General features: G+C 43.7%; 1 protein-coding gene across 1 annotated transcript in view; it reads right to left on the reverse strand.

The window, feature by feature from the left end:
- Positions 1 to 3,893: 3,893 nt before the first annotated feature.
- Positions 3,894 to 18,918, reverse strand: part of sdhaf3 (succinate dehydrogenase complex assembly factor 3) — a 71,778-nt gene continuing 56,753 nt past the window's right edge. Inside the window, exon 2 of the mRNA XM_038797531.1 lies at positions 3,894 to 4,283. Within this exon, the coding sequence (XP_038653459.1) occupies positions 4,080 to 4,283 (204 nt within the window). The 3' untranslated portion in view covers positions 3,894 to 4,079. The remainder of the gene's footprint in view (positions 4,284 to 18,918) is intronic.

The following is an 18,918-nucleotide window of genomic DNA, read 5'->3' on the forward strand; positions in this document are numbered from 1 at the left end:
AATGCCACGCATCTTTATCTCATGCAGCAGCCTTTTGTGTGGCACCTTGTCAAAAGCTTTCTGGAAATCCAGATATACCACATCCATTGGCTCCCCGTTATCCACTGCACAGGTAATGTCCTCAAAAAATTCCACTAAATTAGTTAGGCACGACCTGCCCTTTATGAACCCATGCTGCGTCTGCCCAGTGGGACAATTTCTATCCAGATGCCTTGCTATTTCTTCCTTGATGATAGATTCCAGCATCTTCCCTACTACCGACGTTAAGCTCACTGGCCTATAATTTCCTGCTCTCTGCCTACCTCCTTTTTTAAACAGTGGTGTCACGTTTGCTAATTTCCAATCCACCGGGACCACCCCAGTCTAGTGAATTATGGTAAATCATCACTAGTGCATCTGCAATTTCCCTAGCCATCTCTTTTAGCACTCTGGGATGCATTCCATCAGGGCCAGGAGACTTGTCTACCTTTAGCCCCATTAGGATGCCCATCATTACCTGCTTAGTGATAACAATCCTCTCAAGGTCATCACCTGTCATAACCTCATTTCTATCAGTCACTGGCATGTTATTTGTGTCTTCCACTGTGAAGACCGACCCAAAAAACCTGTTCAGTTCCTCAGCCATTTCCTCATCTCCCATTATTAAAACTCCCTTCTCATCCTCTAAAGGACCAATATTTACCTTAGCCACTCGTTTTTGCTTTATATATTTGTAAAAACTTTTGCTGTCTGTTTTTATATTCTGAGCAAGTTTACTCTCATACTCTATCTTACTCTTCTTTATAGCTTTTTTAGTAGCTTTCTGTTGCCCCTTAAATATTTCCCAGTCCTCTAGTCTTCCACCAATCGTTGCCACTTTGTATGCTCTTTCCTTCAATTTGATACTCTCCCTTATATCCTTAGATATCCACGGTCGATTTTCCCTCTTTCTATCGTCCTTCCTTTTTGTTGGTATAAACCTTTGCTGAGCACTGTGAAAAATCGCTTGGAAGGTTCTCCACTGTTCCTCAACTGTTCCACCATAAAGTCTTTGCTCCCAGTCTACCTTAGCTAGTTCTTCTCTCATCCCATTGTAATCTCCTTTGTTTAAACACAAAACACTAGTATTTGATTTTACCTTCTCACCCATCTGTATTTTAAATTCCACCATATTGTGATCGCTCCTTCCGAGAGGATCCCTAACTATGAGATCATGAATCAATCCTGTCTCATTACACAGGACAAGATCTAGGACCACTTGTTCCCTCGTAAGTTCCATTACATACTGTTCTAGGAAACTATCGCGGATACATTCTATAAACTCCTCCTCAAGGTTGCCTTGACCGACCTGGTTAAACCAATCGATATGTAGATTAAAATCCCCCATAACTGCTGTACCATTTCTACATGCATCAGTGAAATGAAAATGAAATGAAAATCACTTAATGTCACGAGTAGGCTTCAATGAAGTTACTGTGAAAAGCCCCTAGTCGCCACATTCCGGCGCCTGTCCGGGGAGGCTGGTACGGGAATCGAACCGTGCTGCTGGCCTGCTTTAAAAGCCAGCGATTTAGCTTGGTGAGCTAAACCAGCCCCATATCTCTTTGTTTATTGCCTGCCCCACCATAACGCTACTATTTGGTGGCCGATAGACTACTCCTATCAGTGACTTTTTCGCCTTACTATTCCTGATTTCCACCCAAATGGATTTAACCTTATCCACCATAGCACCGATATCATCCCTAACTATTGCCCGGATGTCATCCTTAAATAACAGAGCTACATCACCTCCCTTACCATCCACTCTGTCCTTTTTTTTTTTTAAATTTAGAGTACCCAATTATTTTTTCCAATTAAGGGGCAATTTAGAGTGGCCAATCTACCTATCTTGCACATCTTTGGGTTGTGGGGGTGAAACCCACGCATACACGGGGAGAATGTGCAAACTCCACACGGACAGTGACCCAGGGCCAGGATTCGAACCCGGGTCCTCAGCGCCGTAGGCAGCAATGCCCATCCACTCTGTCCTTACGAATAGTTTGATACCCTCGGATATTTAACTCCCACTCGTGATCATCCTTAACCATATTTCAGTAATGGCCACTAAATCATAGTCATTCACGATGATTTGCGGCATCAACTCATTTACTTTATTCCGAATACCACGAGCATTCAGGTAAAGTACATTTATGTTGTTTTTTTTTTACCTGTTTTGAATCTTAATATCTCCAGTTTTACTCCTTTTAGTATTACTGGGCCTATTCACTGAGCTCCCCTCAGTCACTGTACCTTGTACTGTCACCCTTTTTGATTTTTGATTATGTCTTCTCTGTCTTGCACTTTCTCCCTTACTTCCTTTTGCTTCTGTCCCTGTTTTACTACCTTCCATCTTCCTGCATCGGTTCCCATCCCCCTGCCACATTAGTTTAAACCCTCCCCAACAGCTCTAGCAAACACCCCCCCCTAGGACATCGGTTCCAGTCCTGCCCAGGTGCAGGCCGTCCGGTTTGTACTGGTCCCACCTCCCCCAGAACCGGTCCCAATGCCCCAGGAATTTGAATCCCTCCCTCTTGCACCATCTCTCGAGCCACGCATTCATCCTATCTATCCTGACATTCCTACTCTGACTAGCTCGTGGCACTGGTAGCAATCCTGAGATTACTACCTTGGAGGTCCTACTTTTTAGTTTAACTCCTATCTCCCTGAATTCAGCTTGTAGGACCTCAACCCGTTTTTTTACCTATATTATTGGTGCCTATGTGCACCACGACAGCTGGCTGTTCACCCCCCACCCACCTCACCCCCAGAAATTACATTACATTCACTTCCCACCATCTGGCCTGGGCTTGTGAAATCCTACCAACTGTCCTGGCTTGAGACAATTCACACCTCTTTAACCTAGGGTTACCCCTATCTCTGGATCTGTAAAGACTTGATTACCTGCAAATGCTCGCATTCTAAGCATTGTCTGGTATCTTTGAATTTGTCTACATATGTTTCTGGAACATACCTCTTCATTCACCTGAGGAAGGAGCAGTGCTCTGAAAGCTAGTGTTTGAAACAAACCTATTGGACTTTAACCTGGTGTTGTAAGACTTCTTACTGTGCTCACCCTAGTCCAACGCCAGCATCTCCACATCATAATAAAAAACAAAACATTGGTCCAGAGTGAATGCTAATAGCAGGATAATGAACAGCTGTATGAAAGCAAAAAATTGAAAACCAGATACAGCCTGGCACTTGGCAAAAACAAAAATCAAAACAGAAGACAAAGCGCATGGTCTGAAGTTGTTGAAATCAATGTTGAGTCCAGAAGACTGTAAAGTGCCTTTATGGAAGATAAGGTGCGATTCAGCAAGCTTACATTGAACTTCACTGGAGCATTGCAGCAGGCTGATGACATCTTGACCACAGAGAAGGAAAAGGGTAGCAAACACATCGTAGAAAACAACCTTAAATCAGACACCATTGTGACTTGGAAGTATATCATTGTTCCTTCATCATTGATGGGTCAAATCCTCCAACTGTTCAATCTAACAGCTCTGCAAGAGTGCCGACATCACAAAGACTGCAGTGGTTCAAGATGCAGCTTACAATACCTTCATAAGGGCAACTAGGGATGGACATTAAATGCCAATGTTGCCAGCAAGGCCCATAATCCCATAATTTCTCGTAGATTGCAAAAATAATCAGCAAACTGGAATTAAATTTAGCTTAAACATCAGGTTATACACTTAATTTTTAGGCAAGCTCCTACCCAAATAATAATATACTCACAATAATTGCAACCAATTATTCACAGACATTATCATTGAGCAAGATGGATTCTTTGCATACTTTATCAAGATTGGTTCAATATTCAGAAATTAATTTATTTGGAAGCACATTTATTAAATTGTTTAAAAAAACAATGCATCTGTTCACGGTTTATTGTGGCAAAAGCAAATGGTTAATTGTTAAACATTGCTGGATACAGGAAAATTACACTTCAAATTTTCAGACTTTATTTCCAAGAGACAAAATACATAGGAAGTAGTTCAACAGGTATAGTTTCCCAGTTTTCCAATGTCAAGTATACGTTATTGTTGGTCGTCACAACATCATTTCTTGTGAGAAGGGTCATCTGGATTATTGAATTCGAAATTAGGTTTTGTGGCTTCCTGCATCAACTCATATAGCTGTCCAATCTGTTCTCCACTAAAATTATTTAGTTTATTTGTTGTCAAATCAGCTCCATAGGGGGCACTCTGCACAGGAGACATCACACTCTGCGTAACTTGTTCCTGTAGGAGATCTGCATATGCCTGAGCCAAGACAAAAGAGTGCACATTAGAGGTCTATAAGTTAAAACAGAAGCTAATTAGGCATGTTATCAAAAATACTTTATGAAACTGTACCACACTTATCAAGAGCTGTAGGAATGCATTAGAAACTGGTTTCTCCATGAAAAAATGTCCTATAAATCAATGCATTTATTAACCTTTATCACAGAATGGTCGTGATCTATCAACTTCTGGGTTATGGGTTCAGCACACTTCCGCTGTGCCACTCTGCTATCTCACATTTATTACCTTTTATGAGAGATAGTTATTGTTAATATTATTTTACTTTATTTAGATATTAGTAGCAAGTACCTGTACCTGTACCAAGGGGCAGCACGGTAGCATGGTGGTTAGCATAAATGCTTCACAGCTCCAGGGTCCCAGGTTCGATTCCCGGCTGGGTCACTGTCTGTGCGGAGTCTGCACGTCCTCCCCGTGTGTGCGTGGGTTTCCTCCGGGTGCTCCGGTTTCCTCCCACAGTCCAAAGATGTGCGGGTTAGGTGGATTGGCCATGCTAAATTGCCCGTAGTGTCCTAAAATGTAAGGTTAAGGGGGGGTTGTTGGGTTACGGGTATGGGGTGGATACGTGGGTTTGAGTGGGGTGATCATTGCTCGGCACAACATCGAGGGCCGAAGGGCCTGTTCTGTGCTGTACTGTTCTGTGTTCTGTATTATTGCTCTTAGTTCAAATTGTATTTTGAATGTGACTTGCATCAGCTAATTTAAGTTAGTTTTCTAACTGCTGTAAAGAAACTTTTCTGAATAAAAGCTTTAAGTAGTTAAATTGAAATTACTGTCACATTAATACAAATCAAAAAAAGTACATCACTGAATTAAGAATTTAACTTTACTGATGGACAGAGCGACAATAAAATTAATTAGGTCAAGATTAGAGATTCAGAATCATAAGTACAATTAGAGAGAGGAAGATAACCAAGTATAGACATTGGAAACAAAGACCCAACAGGTTTGTCCTGGCAGCAATTGAATGAGAAATTAAGGATTAAAACAGGAGAGGAAGAAGAAAAATCGGATGGGTGAATAACATTGAGATATGGACTTGCGGAAGCTTGAAGAAAACCAGAGAAGAAGCAGGATGATAACAAAAATTTCCACTATGGCTATGGTGAAAATGAGCAAATGAACAATTTTGTTCTGATGAAAATAATATTTTAAGTATTCTAACATTAAAATGTTTTATTGTACTTTTAGGTTTTCATACTAAAAACTTTCATAATCTAGTTCATAAAGGTAGAAAGTGGTTTGAATAGGTATTAAAGTAACTATCTAGGAAATGGTTCTGCAGATGCTGAATTTAATTAAACCTATGATAACCTGAGCATAGCACACAAATAATTATTTTCTTAATTACCACTTCACCTCGTGTCCCATACGTTTTCAGAGTATTTGAAACTTTTGCCAAAGACAACAACTTTGCAAGAAGATTTAATTCATGGAAATTTTGCCTGATAAATAAAAAGTACTGATACATGAAAAGAACTGACCGCCCTATTGAAAAAAATGTTCTAATTTTAAAAATTGTTTAGCTGCAATGGATTACAATGCCTTCCATTTTTAACTTATAAATGCTTAAGTAAATTTCCTAACTCTAACAAGCAAGAATTACTCCTTTAGAAACTGTATTACCATACTGTACTCTGATCAATTGTTTAAACATTTAACAGAAAAAAATCATAACTTTCTAGCTGGCAATCTTGAAATTTAAGAAAAATATTTAAAATGCAAAATGGGATCTGAAAATCTATTAGATTTGGAATTTTTATTAAATATATTTCTGCAATATGCTGGGAAACTGTACAGCACTTTGCACTAGTAGCACAATGGTGGTCACAAAGTTCTGAGAAATGAACCACCATTTCTCGAATAGAAAATATATATATTTTTATTCAAACTATATTTTTCAATATTGCAAAAATAACCCCAACACAAACCATCCCAACCAACTATAATACCCATACTCTCCCCACAAACCCCCCTCAGGTTCCCACCACAAAGACCCTAATGAACTACTTCCTCCTCTAACAGCTGACAGTAATCAGCTCCCTAAAAAAGGCAATGAATGGCTGCCACCTTGAGTAAAATCTGTCTACTGATCCCCTCATTGCATACTTGGGGCTGGATTCTCCTGCCCGCCCACTTCAAGAGTGCCACGGGCGAGACGGCAACAATGGAAAAATCCAGTGACCTTGGGCTAGATTCTCCGAACATCGGACGAATGTAGCTGGAGAATCCCGCTCTTGATCTTCTCCAGGTACAGGAATTCCATCAGGTCCCCTAACCAGGCTTCATGAAGCCTTAGGTGGTACCAGAGACATCCAGTGAAGCAGGACTCGCCTTTGGGCTATTAGCGAAGTGAAGGTCAAGACATCTGTCATCATCCCCACCTGCAGCAGCGAGTCCGACACTCCAAAAATAGCCACCAACGAGCAGAGCTCCAGCTACACACCCAGAATTCCTAACATTGTTGCAAAGGAGACCAAAAATTAAAAAGCTTGGGCAGGACCAGAACATGAGCATGTGGTTTGCTTATGCCAGTCCTCGATGAGAAGAACCCGCTCTCGAGTGCCCTAGTCAGGTGCGGCGTGTGCACCACCTTGAACTTTATCAGACCTAAACTTGCACACATGGAGGTGAGGTTTTTAAAAAATAAATTTAGAGTACCCAATTCTTATATTCAGGGTGCATATGACTCGGGCAAGAATGAGTGGGTTCTATCAGGGAGCAGCAGATGAGTGTGCGAGCTGTGGGCGGGGGTCAGCGAATCACAAGCACATGTTTTAGGGCTGCGTAAAATTGGGAAAATTCTGGGCGGGAGTGTTCGTGGTCTTAGCCAGGATAGTGGAGGAGGAGGTGGACCCGGACCCTTTGGTGGCGATATTTCGTGTTTCAGAGAAGCAGGAGCTCATGGAGAGGAGGAAGGCCAATGTCTTGGCCTTCGCCTCTCTGATTACAAGGCGACGAATTTTGCTGGAATGGCGATCGGTATCGCCACCGGCGGTAATGGCTTGGTTGGGCGACATGTACGACTTCCTGCGTTAGAGAAGATAAAGTATGAGTTAAGGGGCTCTTCAGGTTTGAGGAAAGGTGGGGGATATTTTTGACCGTACTTGAGGAGCTGTTCATCGGGGGGAGGGGGTGGGTGGGAAAAATCTGTACAGACTGTATAGTTGATTGGTGGGAAGTATGTTCCCCTGGATGTTTATTCGCTGTAACCTGTTTTGATACATGTTTGTAATAAAATTCATTAAAAAAAAGCAAATTGATTCCACATCCTCAAAGAGGCTATTATCCATGAGCTTGACGAAAATTTCATCAGAGAGAACAGGAGTGGAACAGTAACAAGGGCACCGTAACCCGTTCCTAGCACGAAGCCTCCTCCATCCACCCTCATATAGAACCAAGTCCTTAAACCACCCCCACACCTTTTCAACGTTTGCTGCCCAGTAATAAAATAGTCGACTAGCTACAGCACCCCTCCACCCCTGATTGTCTATCCCTGCAAATCTGAGCGGTTTTATCCATCCACACAAAAGTAGATATTAACTTATTGAGCCTACAAAAGAAAGCCGTAGAAAGAAAAACTGGCAGATACTGGAACAAAAACAGAAACCAAGGGAGGATAAACCTAGGGACCATCTGTACTCTTCCCGCCAAAGTCAGAGGAAGGGCATTCCACCTCCTTAAATCAGCCTTCATCCCATCCACCAGACTGGCCAAGCTCAGTTTACAAAGTGAGCCCAATTATGGGCCACCCGAATTCCCAGATACCAGAATCTTGTCTTGGCTGAACCAAACGGTAGCCTCCCCAGATCCGCTCCCCTGTCTGGGAGGGGGGGGGGGGGGGGGGTGGTTTACCTGGAAAACTTCACTCTTGCCCAGGTTTAACTTATACCCTGAAAAAGTGCAAAACTCCCTCAGCCCCTCCATTATTCCCCCCACATTGGACAGCGGGTCAGTGATGTATGACATCAAATCATCCACATGTAGGGAAAACATGTGTTCTCTCCATCCACACTCTATCCCCCTCCAACTGGTAAACGACTTCAACACAATGACTAGCAGCTCAATCGCCAAGGCAAACAACGACAAATATAATGGCTACCCTTGCCTCGTACCCCTGTACAGTCGAAAGTAACCTGAGCTCAAGGCATTAGTATAGACACTCTCAGTGGGGGCCTAATGCAAAAGCCTAATCCAAAATATAAACTTTGGCCCAAAGCCAAAATGGCATAAAATTTCAAAAAGGTACCCCACTCAACCCTCACAAATGCTTTTTCCGCGTGCATCGAAATAATGACCTCTGGCTCGGTCACAGCGGAGGGTGACAACATCATATTCAACAATCTCCTAATATGACTGACAGCTGTTGGCCCGTAATAAACCTGACTGCTCCTCCAAAATCACCCCCAGCAGGCAGGGCTGCAGAGGAGTTACCAACATATTAACCAGCAACTTAGCATCAGCATTTAGCAGAGAAAGCAGTCGATATGGCCCACACTCTGTGGGATCCTTGTCCTTTTCCAGAATCAAAGAAATCGATGCCTGCGCCAGTGTTTGGGGGGGGGGGGGGGGGAGAGAAGAGTCAACACGCCTCGGGATAGAGAATCGTTGAACATATCCTGCAGAAATGGAACCAACAGAAGACGTGCAAACTGTTTATAAAATTCAACAGGGCATCTGGGCCCAGTGCCTTCCCCATCTGCATTAAACTAACAGAATTCATGATCTCCTCCTGTCCAATCGGTGCCTCCAGCGCCTGCCTTCTCTTATGTTCCACCTCCGGCAAGATCAATCCATCTATAAATTGTAACATTACCAAGTTATCCTCCAGAGGCTCAGACTTGTACAACCCACAGTAAAAGGCCTCAAACACCTCATTAACCTTCTCCAGGGCAGAAACCAACCCGCCACCCGAGTCCCTAACCTGAACTATCTCCCGGGAGGCAGTCTGCTTCCTTAGCTGGTGAGCTAACAGACGGCTGGCCTTCTCCCCTTACTCATAAAATGTCCCCAATAAGAGAGAATCAGATCGGAGCCCCTTGACATTCAATGGCATTGACATCACAGAATCCCCCACTATCAACATCCTGGGCACTACCATTGACCAGAAACTGAACTGGACACGCCATATAAATACTGTGGCTACAAGCGCAGGTGAGAAGCTAGGAATTAAGCAGCAAGTAACTCAGCTCCCGACTCCCCAGTTCCTGTCCACCACCTACAAGGCACAAGTTAGGAGTGTGATGGAATACGCACCACTTATCTGGATAACTGCAGCTCCAACAACACTCAAGAAGCTAGATAATACCCAGGACAAAGCAGTCCTCTTGATTGGCATCCCTTCCACAAATATTCACTCCCTACATCACCTCTTCCATCACTTTACTGATGATTGAGTGTACACTGATGGGGTGGTAATTGGCTGGGTTGGAATTCTGTTTTTTGTGTACAGGACATTACTGGGTAGATACTAATGTTGTTGCTGTACTGGAACAGCTTGGCTCTGGACACGGCAAGTTCTGGAGCACATGTTTTCAATACTATTATCAGAATATTGCCCAGTCCCATGGTCTTTGTAGTACCCAGTGCCGTCAGCCATTTCTTGATATCACATGCAGTGAATTGAATTGGCTGAAGACGGACATTTGTGATGCTGGAGGCAGAGATAAATCATCCACAATTGTCGCAAATGCTTCAATCTTAGCTTTTGCACTGATCTACTCAGTCCCCTATCATTGACAATGAGGATATTTATGGAGCTGCTTCCTCCAGTGAGCTGTTTAATTGTCCACCACTATTCACTCCTCCTGATTCTGTCATGGACAGATATATCTACAGCAGGTGGGTTAGTGAGGATGAAGTCTGTTTTTCCTTTTGTTAGTCATCCCATCCCCTGCTGCAGACCCACTCCAGCAGCTATATCCTGTAAGATTCAGCCAGTTCAGCCTGTAGTGCCATCAAGTCACTCTGTGACAGACATTGAAACTCTCCACACACAGTATACTCCAGTGTTTTTTTTCCCGGGCCAGAGGCGTGCAGAGGTCTGGTGATGCCCGGGGCAAATCTTGATTGTATGCCCCAAAGACTCAAGTATAAGACCTAATATACTGAGAAATATTATGAGAAAGGAAAACATTTTGAATATATAAACACAGATGAAACATGAAATAAACGCTTTATTCGATTTTAATATAAATCAATCAAATTTATTAAGTTCTTTTCCCCAAATGATACCTCCTGTCACAAAACACCTGAACTACTTCACTTTTTACATCAGCTGCGAGAAATTATTTTTCAATGCTTATTAAAGCCAGGTTGGTCAGTCGCTCCTGTGACATAGAAGACCTCAGATATGTTTTTATTAATTTCAGTTTTGAAAATGACCTTTCACAGCTTGCGACTGAAAATGCGATTGTAAGCAGTAATCTGTATGAAACACACAGCGTCGGAAAGACATCCCTCCCATACTGCAGTAAAGACTCCAGAGCATCTTTAGGATTAGGGGGAACTCTATTCCCTCCAGCTCGAAGGAGCATCACAAAATCAATAATTTTGTCATATAACTGAATTGCAACCACATCATTGTCATAATAATTTGCAACGTCTGAACATTCCTTTTTTAATTTCTCTCTTTCTTGTTCATCTTCAATCACTCCTGAATTCAAGTTCAGAAGAAAAGAAAATCGGTCACTGAGTCTTTGAAGACGGACACTGCGGTCTTCAATTTCAGTTTTTAATCTGTTCACAATCTCTACCATTACTCTATTCATTTCTTCTTGTGCCGTCAGTCCACTATCTCTTGCTGACTCTCCAGGCATTATTCTTCTTCTCCTTGTTCGTGCAATTGGTATTCCCCAATTTTGACAATATTCATTGGCTAAATCTATTGCATTGTGGATAATTTCGTCATTCTTCAAATTCAAGATATGAATAAATCCTCTCAGATCACAAGAAGCTTCATGGAACCCCATTTTCGGATCCTGCAAACGTTTTGAGACTTTATCCACTGATGATAAAACTGAGTACCAAAAATTTAATAGCTATAAACGGGAACTGTTGATCTCCCATCCTTCTCAGCAAATGGACCACTTTTATTCTGATATCTTTCAGGGCTATGTTGTAATATTGTCATCTTCAAATGATCTGGAATCGGTTTCTTCAAACAGCCAAAATCGCTTCTTTGCAAAAATATGCAAATATCTTCTTTATTTTCTTCACATGGATCATCATCCTGACAACGAGACTGAGGAGAGAGAGTATTATGTTCTGACCGAGCTGAATCCGTATCAGAAAAATCCTTCTCTGCACCCACATCATCTTTTACTTCTCCAGGTTCTCCTACTTCTTCTTTACTTCTTTTTATCCATGCATCTAATGCCCCTCTTTGATGGGACTCTTCTTCGACTCTGGCCCTCTTTTTTTTCCTGTTCTGTGCTCCACTCGGTTGTACACGAAATACTCGTAACATTTCATTTTCTATCTCAAAAACCGTAAGACGCATGAGAAAATGGGAAGAAAATGGTAAACAATCGGTCAATTGCAGACGGATAAACCATATTTACTTTCTTTGTTCCTTCGTATCAAATTATTTCACACTGATTCTGCACTGATAATTTTGTGCAATTTATATCATAGACTTGCAAATTAGTGGTATCTGTATTCGAATATTAGCATGTTAAGGAATAAATGTCTCCTATTCCGAGATTAAATGCCATAGCAGTCCTCTGATCATCCAGGCTTCACTCTTACTACATCCCACGTAAATATTTCATTAAATATCGCCAAAAAACCTATAAAAACCGTAGTTGCACCTGTTCTAGAGCTATTCACTGACCTGAGTAGGTAAAAGAACTAATCTAGATGCACAAAAAGCTGAAGAAAAGACGAGTTATGACTCGAGGAAACGCAGGAACGAACAGCCACGTCTGCTTGTTGCTTTTGATGGTTGCACCACGTACATCATCCACATGCGTGTGGGGGATGGGGAGAAGGACCATTTTCTCTAGACAGAAAGGGTACACCATGTTAAAGGAATAAAGGGCTAACAACTGCCTCTGCAGTGTGGTGAGCCTCCAAAAATTGATTTATCACCGCTGAAATTTTAAAATTACTATCTTATTTCCTTCTCTGGGGCAGCACGGTGGCCTAGTGGTTAGCACAACCGCCTCACAGAACTGAGGTCCCAGGTTCGATCCCGGCTCTTGGTCAATGTCCGTGTGGAGTTTGCACATTCTCCCCGTGTCTGCGTTGGTTTCGCCCCCACAACCCAAAAAATGTGCAGAGTAGGTGGATTGGCCACGCTAAATTGCCCCTTAATTGAAAAAAATAATTGGGTAATCTTAATTTAAAAAAAAAAAAAAATTTTTTTTTCCTTCTCTGATTGGATGCCCCCATCCAATGGATGCCTGGGGCCAATGCACCGTCGCCCCCCCCCCCCCCCCCCCCCCCCCCCTCTGCACGCCACTGCCCGGGACCCACTTTTGCCAACTGGCTGACCTTCGGGACCCGCTTGATGGCCGGCACAGACATGATGGGCTGAAGGGCCTCTTTCTGTGCTGTAAAGGTCGATGGCTCTATGAATGTAGACATATATTCAAAGTGCAGAGGAGAGCCACGAAGTTGATGTCAATGCTTGAATTATGGAAAAAAACAAGGTTTGTATTTTGCTAGCACCATCACAACTACATGAGTAAAAAGTAGCTTTCAGCCAATGAAATGCAGTTATGGCTGTAATGCCAATTTATACACAGCAAACTCCCACAAACAGCAATGTGATAAAGAGCAGGGCGGGATTCTTCACCCCGCTACGCCACATTTCTGCCCGACCCGCCGGCAGGATTCTCCGTTACGTCGGTCGGTCAATGGGGTTTCCCATTGTGGGGCAGCCCCATAATGTCGAGAAACCCCCGGGCGCCAGCAAAATGGAGAATCCCGCTGGCGGAGAATCCAGCCCCCGATAATTTTTTTTTGTAATGTTGATTGAGGGATAAATGTTGATAAGGACATCAAGGTGAACTCGCTGCTCTTATTTAATATATCCCCATGGAATCTTTTACATGAGTGGCAGAGTCTCCATTTAATATGGTATCCGGAAAACAGCATTTCTAACAAGATTGCACCCCTACAGTACTACACTGGGGTGTTAGGCTAGATGTAATAAGAATAATGATTTTTATTAGTGTCACAAGTAGTCTCACATTAATACTGCAATGAAGTTACTGTGAAAATCCCCTAGTCGCCACATTATGGCACCTGTTTGGGTACACTGAGGGAGAATTCAGAATGTCCAATTAACAAGCATGTCCTTCGGGACTTGTGGGAGGAAACCGGAGCACCCGGAGGAAACCCACGCAGACACAGGGAGATCTTGCAGACTCTGCACAGACAGTGACCCAAGCCGGGAATCGAACCAAGGTCCCTGGTGCTGTAAAGCAACAGTGCTAACCACTGTGATACCATATCTTATGCTATGGTGTTTTCAGTAAACACAGTCCCTATAATGCAAAAGGCTAACTGTGGTCAGATACACCCCCCAATCGATCTTCTGTGGATTTCTCCCCCAAATCCTCCCTCCAGATGATTATTACACTGGTAGCCAACTAATCTCACTCGTTTAGTGACTTCCACATGAGCTTTTCCAAACTCCACTCTCGAACAGACAGCGTAGAATCCTCTCTCAATCAATGCTTTGCCTCAGCTGCTCCCCATTAGGATCCACATCCAGGATTCCCAACTCCTTTTCAGTATTCCTTCATCTTGAATAGCCAAGAGCTTTCAAACTATCACACAATCTCTCAGATAGTTTCTAAAGTGGCCCTTGGTTGTTAAGCAACATCTCATTCTTTCTCCAAGCTCTTGCTCAGCTTTCACGCCATAAACTCCAAGTGCAATAGAGACAGTTCGAACAGAAACCATATCCCCCATACGGGCAGCATGGTAGCACAGTTGCTTCATAGCTCCAGGGTCCCAGGTTCGATTCCTGGCTTGGGTCACTGTCTGTGCGGAGTCTGCACGTTCTCCCCGTGTCTGCATGGGTTTCCTCCGGGTGCTCCGGTTTCCTCCTCAGTCCAAAGATGTGCAGGTTAGGTGGATTGGCCATGCTAAATTGCCCTTATCTAAAGTGGAGTTACTGGTTTACGGGGATAGGGTGAAGGTGTGGGCTTAAGTGGGGTGCTCTTTCCGAGAGCCGGTGCAGACTCGACGGGCCGAATGGCCTCATCCTGCACTGTAAATTCGATGATTCTATGATACCTTTGTTTTACATGAATCTAACTAGAATTTTCTTTGCTCTTACACAGAAACACTAAAATAAACTCACTTAAATCTATACCTTATCTCTAACATCCAACAATACAAACATACGTCACTTCAAACCACCCCCGCTTGCAGGAACGAACTAAACCTCCTCAGACAGCACCTTCCAAACCCATGTCCACAACAAACTAGGAGGACAAGGGCTGAAGATACATGGGAACAACACAACTTGGAAGCTTCCCTCCAAGCCACCCAATTGCCTGACTTGGAAATAGATCACTATTTCTTCACTGTCACTTGGTCAAAATCCTGGAACACCCCATCCTAACCATGTACTTACACTACATGGGTTACAGTGGTTCAAGAAGGCAGTACACCCGCCCAGCCAGCAATGCTCACATTCCAAGAATTATTTTTTTTTTAAAAAGAGATCTTTAAAATTATGAAAGGTTTTGCAAGAGTGCATGCAGAGTGATTGTTTCCTCCTGAGGGGAGCATAACTAAAGGCCATCAATATAAGACAGTAACCAAGATGAAGCAGAGGTCAGGGGAAATAATTAAAAGGGCAAAAATCCATCATCCAAAAGTCAGAATTCTGTGAAATGGCAGAGATTTCTCTTCCCTGGATGACCTGACAAATCAGAAAGCAGCAGTGTTAAGAAGTGAGAATGTCAGTGCAATGTCAAATCAGTAACAATGGATTAAACTGGCTTGTAAACATGACATCAGATTAATTTATAGTCAGGCATTCACAACATATTGCTAGTTTTTATACTCATCTAATTTAGGAATACAATAATGCATCATCCAGCACCAGGAACATTCAAAGTTTTTCAATTCTCAATTTATAGATTCTGGAGTTGAAATGGGTTATCTATGGTTCTGTCTGAGACTGACAGGATTTAATCTACAGATGGAATAGAGTTGTTTAAAAAAATGAGTATGGTCACCTAATGTCACTTGTGAATGCCGACAAACAGAAATATTGGATGTATTTCAAACAGATCAAGAGTTTCCTAATTTTAAAAGTGGAAGCAATATTTCCAGATGGATTTCCACTGCCAAAATGCAATTCCATATTGATTTGTGGATTAGAGGAGGACATAATAATCACACTGGGATAGACAAAACAAGCAGTTGTAATTATTCAAGAGGTTTCCAAGGCTAATGAGAAAGCTATATAATACAATATAATCAAAATACATATTTTAGGCAAGCACTTTATCATTGCCCTTGAATTTCCAGCTGGCATGGAGGAGTTGTACCCAGTGGTGGATTCCACGGGGAACCCCAAGGAACCATGTTAGGAGAGCGAGGTGCATTGGTACTTCACATGTGTGCCTAGGAAGTTCCTTCCTTTAAACCTTTGAAGGAATTCAGTGGAACTCACACCTGTGAAACTTGACAAAGACCTTTCAAAGATTTACATTTTTAGTACAATAGTACAACTATTAATACAACTTCAGCACTATACTTACAATATTTGTGTTAAGAGTAATGAAAGTGAAAAGCAGAAAGACAGCTTAATGAAGAATATATAATGAAGAAGTCCAAAGATGTGCAGGTTAGGTGGATTGACCATGATAAATTGCCCTTAGTGTCCAAAATTTCCCTTAGTGTTGGGTGGGTTACTGGGTTATGGGAACAGGGTGGAGGTGTTGAACTTGGATAGGGTGCTCTTTACAAGAGCCGGTGCAGACTCGATGGGCCGAATGGCCTCCTTCTGCACTGTAAATTCTATGATAATCTATGATATCTTCCAGTCAGCCTGGCTCAGTGGCAGCATCTGACTCACCAATCCAAACTTGAACTCATAATCTAAGATGACATATCAGTGCAGTACTAGAGCACTGAACTGCATATTGGTGTCATCTTTTGGATGAGATCTTAAACTGCGTGTCTGCCCATTCAGAAGGATATTAACAAATCCAATAGCAAAAGTCCAAGACCTGCATTTTTACCTGGTGTTCAGGCACAGATCCCTTCCTCAACCAGCACCAACAAAAACTGGTCCTTTATCTCAGTTGCAGTTTGTGGATTATTGATGCACACAGATTGACCACCATGTTTACCAACAAAAAAAATATTAAACATGACTTCTGGTGACGCAATGTAGGGTGAAGATGCGCACGAGGTGGCTCCTGTTGGAAAGCTGATTTTTTTTAAACCCTCTTTTTTTATAAAACTGTATTTTATTACAAATGTGTATCTAAAAGGTTACAGCACATAAACACCCCGTGAAACATTCTTCCCAACATTCAACTGTACAGTTTGTACAACTTTTCCACCTTTTTCATTTTTTTAAATTTAGAGTACCCAATTATTTATTTTTCCAATTAATGGGTCTAATCCACTTAACTTGCAAATCTTTGGGTTGTGGGGGTGAAACCCACGCAGACACGGGGAGAATGTGCAAACTCCACACGGACAGTGACCCAGGGCCGGGATTCGAACCTAGGTCCTCAGCACCGCAGTCCCAGTGCTATTCTACCTTTTTCAACACCCCCGCGAAGAACAATTCCTCAAACACGGTCACGAACATTCCCCACCTTTTTTCAAACCTCTTAGATCATACTTTATCAACCACATGAAGTGGTGCAGGTCACCCAACCAGGCCACTACCCCCGGTGGCGATGTCGACTGCCACTCCAGTAAAATTTGCCGCCGTGCAATCAGAGAGGCGAAGGCCACGACATCAGCCTTCCTCCTCTCCATGAGCCCCGGCTTTTCCAAAACCCTAAATATCGCCATCAAAGGGTCCACCTCCTCCCCCGCTATCCTTGCCAGGACCGCGAACACTCCCGCCCAGAACCTTCCCAATTTTTCACAACCTCGGAACATGTGCGCGTGATTCGCTGGCCCCACCCGCATCTCTCACACTCATCTGCCACCCCCTGAAAGAACCCACTCATTCTTGCCCGAATCATTTGTACCCTGTGCACAACCTTAAACTGTATCAGGCTCAGATTTCCAGTGGCGGCCATGCGCGGGCAGGTCGCGTTTTTGGCAGCTCCCGCCGCTAACGGACTAACAGGCCCCTTTTCGATGCAAACCAGCAGGCAATCGGCACTAGAAGGCTCCCCGCAGCAGTTTATGGAGGGGACCAGGAGTAGGACGGCCAAACAAACAACCAGTGAGAAGCGGCAGGAACGGTCGCGGGATCAGAAAATGGCAGCCGGCTTGGATCAGGTAGCGTGGGCCCAGTGGTCGCGGGAACAGCAGGAGTTCCTTAGAAGCTGCTTTGCTGACCTGAAAACGGAGATGCTGGCCCCAATGAAGGCCTCAATGGAGAAAATGATTGAGACCCAGAAAATGCATCAGAAGGTGATCAAGGAGATTGAAAAAAAGGTCTCGGATAATGAAGACAAGATACTGGGCCTGGCCGTCAGGGTGGAGGCACACGATGCCCTACATAAGAGGTGGAGGGAGAGGCTGGAAGACCTTGAAAACAGGTCCAGGAGGCAGAACGTGTGCATTCTGCACCTACCCGAGGGTGCGGAGGGGTCGGACTCGAGCGCATTCATGACCACGTTATTGGGGACCCTGATGGGGTCAGAAGCATTCCCTTGGCCTCTGGAACTGGATGGGGCACACAGAGTTCCTTGCAAGGAAGCCTAAAACGAATAAACCGCCGAGGGCCATGGTGGTACGGTTCCACCGCTTCTCAGATAAGGAACGAGTCCTGCGATGGACTAAAAAGGAGAGGAGCAGCATGTGGGAGAACAGCGTAATCTGCATCAGCCAGGACCTGGGAGCAGAACTAGCCAAGAGGCGCGCTGGATTCAACTGTGCTAAGGCGGCCCTCCACAGCAAAGGGGTGAAGTTCGGGCTGTTGTATCCGGCGAGGCTGTGGGTCACGTATCAAGATCGCTACCATTACTTTGATACACCGGACGAGGCGTGGAATTTTATCAAGAAATGTTGGACTCAAACGAAGGGACAGCCACACTGGGACGTTACTCTGGTGGGAATGCTAATTGCCGAGTAGCCGGAGGGAGCGATACTATGCTGTTTCCTCTTATTTTTGTTTGTTCTCTGTTTCTCCGGCCATGTTTTCGACTCTTGTAGAGCTCAGCCGCTGAGGGAGGAGAGGGGCCCTACACGTAGGGCTGCTCTCCTGGCAGCTGGAGCCGTTTCTTTTGTGGGGCGAGGTTAGCGCCCGGGGTCTGTTGTTTGTTTCGTTGGGGGGAGGGGGTGGAAAATGTTCTTTGGGGGCTGCTGAAGCAGATAAGTTGGGCTTTCCATAAGGAGGGAGGGGCCCTCAAAATGAGGCATCTGAGTAACTGGAGACAGAGGTGGGAGTGGCTGGGGTCAGCAGACTCACGGAAACGTAATGGGGGGA

Source organism: Scyliorhinus canicula, chromosome 5 (assembly GCF_902713615.1).
Source record: "Scyliorhinus canicula chromosome 5, sScyCan1.1, whole genome shotgun sequence".
Taxonomy (NCBI): Eukaryota; Metazoa; Chordata; class Chondrichthyes; order Carcharhiniformes; family Scyliorhinidae; genus Scyliorhinus; species Scyliorhinus canicula.